Source organism: Echinops telfairi, unplaced genomic scaffold, assembly GCF_000313985.2.
Source record: "Echinops telfairi isolate 266 unplaced genomic scaffold, ASM31398v2 ScPeMD7_2565;HRSCAF=3150, whole genome shotgun sequence".
NCBI lineage: Eukaryota > Metazoa > Chordata > Mammalia > Afrosoricida > Tenrecidae > Echinops > Echinops telfairi.
In genome coordinates, this window is record NW_022106463.1 from 13,078,165 (window position 1) to 13,087,871 (window position 9,707).

Below are 9,707 nucleotides of genomic sequence, written 5' to 3' on the forward strand. Positions count from 1 at the left end.
CTGGACCAAAGGATGTACATTGGTACAGATAGCAACCCGAAACACAGGGAATACAGTATAGATGACTCCTTCAGTACCAGTGGTGAGAGGGGCGATGCCTGGAGGGTGAAGGGAATGTGGGGTAGAAAGAGGGAACCAATTACAAGAATCTAGGTATGGCCTCCTCCCTGGGGGATGGACAGCAGAGAAGAGGGCAGAGGGAAACATCGAACAGGGTAACTTATGACAAAACTATAATAATTTATGAACTATGAGGGAGGGGGAGGGGGAGAGGAAAATGAGCAACTGATATTAGGGGCTAGAGTGGGAGGCAGATGTCTTGAGAATGATGAGGGCAACAAATGTGCATATGTGCTTGACACGATGTATTTATGGATTGTGATGAGAATGGTACGAGCCCCCAATAAAATAAATTTTTTTAAAAATTTCCTCTCTGAGTGCTGCTTTTTCTGAACTTCAGTTTAACTAAGCTGCTGTGCTTTTATTTTCATTTGTATTTTCTGACTTCCCTTTTGTTCTCTTTGATCTTTTGGTTGTTTAATATTATGTCTATTTCCACATAATTGTGTGATTTCCAGTTAACTTTCTGTTACTGATTTCTCATTTCATTCTTTTATTGTTGGAGAAGGTCCTTTTTTTAAATTGTCTTTTAATTTTATCTTCTGTTTATGACCTAGCCAATAGTCTATGTGATCTATGTGGACTGAAAGAGAGTATTATGTTATCATGGCTGAGCGTGTTCTATATATAGACTGTTGAGTTGGTTTATAGTGTTCAAATCTTCTCTTTTATTAGTGCTCTTGCTTGATGTTTTACTCATTATTGAAAGAGTGCACTTAGATATTTTTGGCTGTAATTTTAATGGAGCAGTTCACCTGGTTCATAGCAAATTGAAAGAATGCATCATCTTTATAAGTGAAATAATAATGGGAATAACATTGAAAGACTGCTAATAAATACATGTTTTTCTTACTGAGGAAAATATTTAAAATAGGATCTTTTCCTTTACTATCTGAAATCACTTAGGACTGGCAAATCAAAATATAATGATTAAAAAAACAGGTTATGAAGGGTTCATGGGGGAGCAGGGAGGGAGGGGGAAAATAAGCTGATACCAAGGGCTCAAGTAGAAAGCAAATGTTTTGAGAATGATAAGGGCAACAAATGTACAGATGTGCTTGACACAATGGATGGATGTATGGATTGTGATAAGAGTTGTATGAGCCCCCAATAAAATGATTTTTTTTAAAGGAAAGGTAAACGACATGCAATGGTCCACAGAACTTGCTGCCATCTAGTTGATTCTGACTCATGACAACCCCATGTAGGGTTTCTGAAGCTGTAAGCCTTCAAGGGGACAGATAGCATCATCTTCTCTTTCACAGAGCTACGGACAGCTTTGAACTGCTGGCCTTGCAAGTTAGCAGTCCAGTGCTTACACAGCAGTGCCACCAGGGCTCCTAAAATGCAATGGTAGCTTATCTTTAATTCATTTATCTTCTAGAAACATTTAGTTATTTTCCTAAAAGGCATAAATGTATTTGTCTCTTGAAAGTCAATAAATATCAGATTTTTTTAAGGTTTAAAAAAAAACAGGTTTATGATCACAGGCATCTGAGAATTTATTCATTTTTACTAGATGGTTTTCTAATTTGAGGACCTAAACATATTTAGATTAAACACATTGCATATACCTTTTGGATGAGTGATTTGTATGTTTGTTTAGATAGTTAAAACCATAATATTTGTATTTGTATTACTGTGTTATTTGAACTAACTCATTCTTAAAGGTCTATCACATGGATTCTATGAGAAATATGTTATTAACTCCATTTATTTTGCTCCAAGTGTCACTGATAGGAATGGTAGATTAGCAACTTGACTGTGTTCTCCAAATGAGTTGTGAAAATTACAACTTTTAAGTTAGATAACTTGAAGTTAGGACTTGCATTTATTTTCCCTTTGTTGATTTTTAAGTGTTCAGTGTGACTAACCGGTCAATGGAAGAATATTAGTGAAATCTAAGAAAAAAATGCTTGGAATCTTAAAAGTAAAGGAAGGTCTAAAATAATTTAAATAAAATAGCAAGACATTCAGAAAAATTCTACTTCCGTTATATATTATATTCACAAAAAAGCAAAACCTTTCTTTTTTTTGAATTTTAATAATTGGCATTTAAAGAAGTAAGAATATGCCCTGCCTTTTAAAAGAACTATTTCAAGGTAACCAAATAGGCCCACTTAATAAGGGAAATCTTGATTTTCATTAGAATACCATCATTTTACAAGCCATCGTCAACCCTATTAAAATGATTGGCTTAAGGAGGAAGCTAGATATTTATGTGATGCCAGAATGGTAGCATCATTGGCCACAATGAAAAAACATAATTGTATAGTGAAGGAATCAGAATCATGACCCTAATCCAGAAGTTGCCCTTAGCATCTTGTTAGGGAGTCAACAAAAATTGGGTATTCAATTATGCTACAGTTTAAGTATTTAGAATCATTTCTCGAACATTCTCACACACACAAAAAATGTATAGCTCAAATCTGTCAGATCTTTTGGTACAACTTCTGGCTTTGGAGAAGTACAAGGAATATACCATATTTAGTAAAGGAGCTGTGATGATGTAGTGGTTATGTGTGTTGGGCTGTGATGTGGGTGGTCAGCAGTTTGAAACCACCAGCAATTCCACGGGAGAAAGACTGGGCTTTCTACTCCCATGAACAGTGACAGCCTCAGGTCAGTATGAGTCAGCTTTGGCTTGATGCCATTGAGTTTTGTTGTTTTTTAGTAGAGGAATATACTAAATGTCAGCATAAGTACATAACCACACATGGAGAAAAAGAGCTGTCTGCAACAAGAGGACTATGCTAGATTTAAAAATTTGAAGTAATAAAATGTATAGTTTGGGCATGAATACTGATTTGAGCCAGTTAGGACAATCTAAATATGTTGAAGTATTGCTAAGAACACTTACTGAGATTGGAAAAGAGAATAGAAAAGTACAGGTTATTTAATAATCTGTATTACATGGTCTCGTTTTTGGGAAAAACAAAAGTATGCAGGGTGTATAAAAAAGATCTAGAAAGATATACCATATATATTCATGTATAAGCCAAGGTTTTTCAGCACTTTTTTAATGCACTTTTTGTGGTAAAATTAGGTGCCTCGGCTGATATTCAGGTCGGTTTATACTCAAATATATACAGTATATACATGATGGAATAGAATGTGATTTGTTTTTGTTATGCCTATATTTTACATACTGCTTCTGTAATCAGAATATTTAAAATAGCACAATAAGTTTATGTATAATTCAGGTTTCTAAGGTTTCATAATTTTGTGAGTGTCTGTAATGCATGCAGCATTTAAACTTAAAGTTGCTATACAACTGTGCTCTATTCCTTTATTTCTTAGATAGAGAGCCTGGATTTTTTGTTTCTGTTAAAGACAATGGAGGAATTCTATAAAAGTGAAGATGAGGAAAACCTGGAAATCTTCTGTCCAGTTCAAGGTCAAGCCTGTGTAGCTAAGTTTGAAGATGGCATTTGGTACCGAGCAAAAGTCATTGGTAGGAAAGTGTACACTGTTTCTACAGGGAAATGCTTACAGATTTTTATCCTATCCTTTGAGTTGGTATAAATTAAACCTTAGAAGTAGTGCTAACTGATTTTAGCTTTCTGCTCTGTCATCTTATCTTTGGAAAGTTGGAGGTAATGTTGGGAGATAAGGTGTGGCTCATCACTACTAACTTAATAGTAATAACTAATAATCTCGTATAGCTAGTAGATAGTACAAAGCAGCAGAAGTTAGTAAGAAATTAATAACTAACTACATGTCTGTCCCATGCTGTTTGGTTTGTCAAGGGTCAAGCTGAAGATACAGTCTCTTGTGTACTCTCAGCTTTCCTTTAGAATTAATATAGTCCACTTTCTCGGTGATTAATTACTAACATGTTAATTATTACCTCAGTACCTTTCTTTGCATTTTGTATACCCTATTTAATTTTATTCAATTTAAAAAATAATGGCATCAAAAAATAATAGTAATTGTATCATGGGCAAAGACAGGGAGTGAAATTGGAGACTTTAAGGCTTCTAAATGTTAAAAGTAGCATTTCAGGAGATTTTAAGAGGAATGTAGGGCACTGAAAGTAAAAGACATGCAAGACTTGCCTTTGCTTCCTCTAATATCTATGGTCCCTTGTTTGGATCACTCATAAATTGTTTGTTTTCTTTGTATAAAATTAAATAGTAAAAACAATAAGAAAAAGTTAAGTGATGAAAGGCTTACACACAAACAAACAGTGATGAAAGGCTTATACACAATCACATAGTCCCCCGCTTTGCTCTATCTCCCTTTTCCTTCCTCAAAAGCAATTGTTTTCCATTCTTTTAGCCTGCATTGCACACCTATTTCATTTCTTCTGGAAGAAAGACAGGATTTCTACTCCCAGAAAGAGTTACAGACTGGGAAAGAAACCCACAGGGAAGCTCTGCCCTGCCTTACAGAGTCCCTATGAGTTTGAATCAAAGGTAGCAGTGAGTTTGTAGGGTTTATTATGTCTTCTAAATAATATGTATTACTCGAATTGGTACTTTAATTTTAGATATCAACTATTGACTTAATTATTATAAATAACAATTTTAGATCCCATAAAGCCCTTATGTCCGCCCCTCCCCCTCTCACCTTATAGTTGATTAGCAATTTTAACTAAATCGTTAGTCTATTTAAATATTTTCCCTGCTAAGATAAAGTATACTTGTGTAATTCTCTTATGAGTTAATGATCATTTCAGTATCATATATTTCATTTTCTTTTAATTTATGGCTGCATTTTTCTATTCAAAACCATTTTCTACATGACTAGACTTTTCACATAACTTAGTTCTAATTTTAACTTTTTTCAACCTGAAAATACCATTCTATCTTTTTCAACTGGATTGTTTTCCTGCTAGGGAAAACATTGGTTATCCTGCAAATTTATTTCACTTGGCAATATACTTCATTGTTCCCCAATGTTAGATATCTTAATTTCCTGAATCCTATATTTAACCCCTTCAGTTTACTCCTGCAATTTGATGGAGTCATTTTTCAGTAGTTCTCCCAAAGGGAAGGAGGGAGGCAAAGCAAGAGAGTTAGTTGGGGGTTAAGGGGTGTAATAAAATACATGTAACTAAAATTTCACCATTTTAATGCTACTTAAGTATACTATACAATATTAAGTATACAATCCATTCACCATGATGGGCAATAGTCACCAATATCTATTTCCAAAAGTTTCTCATCACCTCCCAAAATAAATTCAGTGCTCCTTAAGCATATAACCTCCCCCCTTATAAGCAATAATTCTCCATTTCCTCCTCCCCCAAGTTCTTGCACTAATAATAAACCTTAGTTTCTATGCACTTCCCTATTTCAGATATTTCACATCAGTGGGATTATACAGCTTTTTTGTGTCTTTTTAATTACTTAGCATAATGTTTTTAAAGTTCATCCTGTCTTAGCTATGGATGTTTTCTTAGCTTATCCATTTCTTTATATTGGTGAATAATATTATATTGTATAGATATAGCACATTTGTCTATTCTGTTTTTGTGAACCTTGGGTTTTTTCCACCGTTTGACTACTATAAATAATGCTACAATGAACACTGGTGTCAAGTGTCTGTGTTAGTTTGTCTTTTCAAGTTTTTAGGGCATATACATGGGGGTAGATTGTTGGATCATACAGTAATTCCATGTTTAATTTTATTGCTGCTGCTGTTGCTGCTATTGAGAATACACACAGCAAAGCATACACTAATTCATCAATTTCGACATGTGTATGGTTCAGTGACATTGATTATATTCTTCAAGTTGTACAACTGTTCTCACTCCGCCCCCTTTCTGAGTTAGTTGTTCCTTCTCCATTAACATAGATTTACTGCCAGCTAAGGTTCCTGTCTACAGTCCTGGTGGTGGAGTGAGTTAATAAGCATTGGTCTGTTAACCACCAGTTCAGAAGTTTGAAAACACTAACCGTTCTACAGGAGAAAGATAAGACTTTCTATTCCAATAAAGATGTACAGTAGCATAAACCCACAAATCTCGTAAACCCACACAGAGACAGTTCTACCCTGTCCTATCAGGTTGCTAAGTCAGAATCTACTCACTGGATGAAATGAGAAGCTTCCCAGCTTCTTAAAAGAGCACAGTTTTCAAGGCAGACATTTACTAATTAAGCTAAATTATTTGGGGGTTTTAAGATGATGTCGGGTATTTTTTGTATAAGGTTTGAAGCTTATCTCAGGCCAAATTGTTTTGGGTTCCTTCAGCCTCCATGGCTGTAGCAAATCTGGATTCCATGAAAATGTGAAGTTCTGATCAGTGTGTTCCCCTTTTTGACCACAGTTGTTCTATGGATTCTTTGATCAAAATTTCATTCTTGGTATCACCATCTAGTTCCTCCACTCTCATGGCCAGAGGTATGATGGTAATTATTAACAAGGTAATGATGATAGTTACATAGCCTTTCTCCGTTCCTCCAGAGGAATAGAGATCAGTAGCTGTGCCTTGGTCACTTGCAAGCTTCTAAGACCATGGGCCACTACAGTTGGAGATAGAATAGAAGCACTAAACAAATGAAGCTAATCAACTTGTATTTCTCTTGTAACCACGAACCTAATCCAGTTTTAACTCTGAGGGACCACAGAACTGTTATCCATAGAAACTGCACTGTTTTGTGTTCTTTTTAACAATACATGAGCAATGATGATTTATCTACATCCTAGTGGCTGTGAAATGATAACTTGTTTTTATATGATTTGCATTTCCCAAATGAGAAATGAAGACACCTGTATGACACAATGTTAAGTGCTCAGCTGCTAACCATAAAGTTAACAGTTCAAATTCACCCAGGTTCTTTGCAAGATAAAGACCTTTCGATATGCTCATGCAGATACAGCCTTAAAAAAAAACATTATGAGGAAGTAGTATTTTGTCATATGGGGTTACTATGGGTCAAAAATCAACTCTGCAAAACCGAACAGCAAGCATGAGTAATGAATCATGTGGAGCATCTTTTCATGTCTTTGTTGGCCATTTGTGTATCTTCCCCATCTCCCCCCTCCATTTTTAAATTGTTTTGTTGATGAATTGTAGTTGTTCTGGATGTTAAACTCTTGTCATGTATGATGGAGTTTAAAAAAGTTCATGGAAAAATTCTATTCTCTTTTCATTTCCATTTTCCCCACAAACTTTTTGAAGTCTCTTTGTATATTGGTCCCAAGTATTTTTTCCAATTTTTAAGTTATCTCTTTAATTTGTTGATAAAATTATTTATTACACAAAAATATTTAATTCTGATTAAATAGAATCTGCATTTTTCTTTTGTTGCTCAGACTTTGGGTGCCATATCTATGATCCATTGCCAAAACCACGATCTTAAGCTTGCATTTTTTATGGTGTTAGTGCTTATATGAGGGGGCTTGAAAATGTTTGGGGAAAAATGAAATTAAAAGATACTGGAATTTTCCCAAACCTTGTTGAAGTCCCCTTGTTTTTAGATTTTAATCCATCTAATAAGTTATTTTTTACATATAGTGTGAGATAGGGTTCAATCCAGTTGAGATTGCTCTTTCCCCATTAAATAGATTGAGCACCCTTTAAAAGTCGACTTTCCAGAGATGTCTAGGTTTATTTCTGGACTCTCAATTCTATTCCAGTGGTCTATATATACATATCCTTTCACCCATACCATTTTGTTTTTATATCTGTGTATTTATTTTAAGTTTGTTAATCTGAAATTGTGAATTTGCCTAGTGTATGCTTCTTTTTCAATGGGAGGTGAATTTTAAGACTTTCCATGTCTACTGACCCTATCTTCCTCCTTGAGAAGCAATTTGAGTTAATATTGCACTTTCAGTTTTGTCCAGCACCCATTTCCTTGTTTGTCTGTGTATTTGTTTTCTTAAAACTCTTATCTTCATCCAAGGACTTGAACAAGTTTAAAACTAGTGGCATTGGTACAGTTGAGAATAACTGTTAAGCTTAGGGATTCCAGTGGACATGTGGAGAGGTTCCCTGGCCTTCTAGCCTTAAACCCATAGTAACACATGGTTTCTCAATTATTCCATACACGTATTGCCATTAGAGGAGAAGAAGACCCAAGTTGAAGCTTCATCTTGAGTGTCAGTGCTGTTCTATCTGGTTTCACAATTGCCAGATAATTGAGAATGCCTGCACCCCCTCCCCCACCTACACACACACACACACACACACACACACACTTTCTCTCTCTCTCTCAAATTATGCCTATTGTCTTCCTCTTTTAAAATGAAAATGATGGCAAGTGCCAAGAAAGGCTTATATCAACTATATGTTTCAGGTATTACTAAAAGGATCAGTGTGTGATAGTGCTTTATTCAGATTTCCATGTATCTGAACGTGCCAGTCTATCTCTGGTATCCTTTAAATGATACAGAATATATTCACATAGAGGTATGACTGCTTGTTTTCTGTGGTATCACAAAAATAATAACATTCAGACATTTCACCGCTGGATATTGTTAATGACTCCAGTTTGATTATAATTATTGATAGCTTGCCTTGCTTGATTACTTCTGTTGACTAACAGTAGACATTTTTAAGTGTTTACTCTGTGCCAAATGTTTTGAAACATCTTTTTAATAAGTTAATCTTCAAAAAAGTATTATGACCCCAACAAAATGATCTTTTGATTAGAAAAAAACTATTATAGGATTAGAGTCTTAGCATTATTTTTATACCTTTTGTTACAAAGGAAATAATGAGACTTAAAAACTGTAACTTGTTCAGGTGCTAAATCTTAGACTAATTAGCTTGCTTAGGATCTCATAGCATTTAAGTGACTGAACTGGGTTTCTAATCCAGTCTGTCTGAATTTAAGCCTAATTCTTAAACTTTTAAGTCATAGCATCTGTCATTTGATAGCTCTTTTCTTTTTCTGATTTTGGTTAACCTTCAGATAATCTAATTGAGATAGTTTAATTGTTAGTTTTCATTCTGTGAAGTCTGAATAGGGGGTGATTTTTTTAAATTTACATGTTAGAAATGCTTTCCACATTAAGGGATTAAGTTTATATAATTACCATTAAAATATTTAATCTAACTATAGTTAAGTCTATTTTTTGCTACATCATTCTCTGCATCATTCCCAAGTTTGCAGTTTCTAACTTCATGATTTTTTCAGGGTTACCTGGACATCGGGAAGTTGAAGTTAAATATGTTGACTTTGGAAATACTGCAAAAGTAACACTTAAAGATATGCGTAAAATAAAGGATGAGTTTCTGAGTCCCCCAGAGAAGGTAATGCACTTCTTAAAAGTTCTAGACTAGAATGTTACAAAGATAAGGAACTGTTTGATCATAAAAATATTCTGGTTTTATCAGTCAATGACATGCTGTAGTTGCTCTTTAAGAAATAATGCCATGCATCAAAGAACAAAAAATCTTATAATTGTGAATGAGGGGGAGTGTGGGGTGGGGACCCAAAGCCCATCTGTAGGCAACCAGACATCCCCTTACAGTCCGGGTGCAGTGTAGCAACAATGAAACATACAACTTTGCCCTAGTTCCTAAATGCTTCCTCCCCATCCACTATCATGATCCCAGTTCTACTTTACAAATCTGGCTAGACCAGAAGGTGTACACTGGTACAGATGGAACTGAAAATACAGGGAATCCA

General features: G+C 34.9%; 1 protein-coding gene across 1 annotated transcript in view; it reads left to right on the plus strand.

Moving 5' to 3' along the window:
• RNF17 (ring finger protein 17) overlaps positions 1-9,707 on the plus strand; it is a 119,111-nt gene that overhangs the window by 46,601 nt on the left and 62,803 nt on the right. The window contains exons 16-17 of the mRNA XM_045294007.1: positions 3,421-3,574; positions 9,213-9,328. Of these exons, the coding sequence (XP_045149942.1) occupies positions 3,421-3,574; positions 9,213-9,328 (270 nt within the window). The remainder of the gene's footprint in view (positions 1-3,420; positions 3,575-9,212; positions 9,329-9,707) is intronic.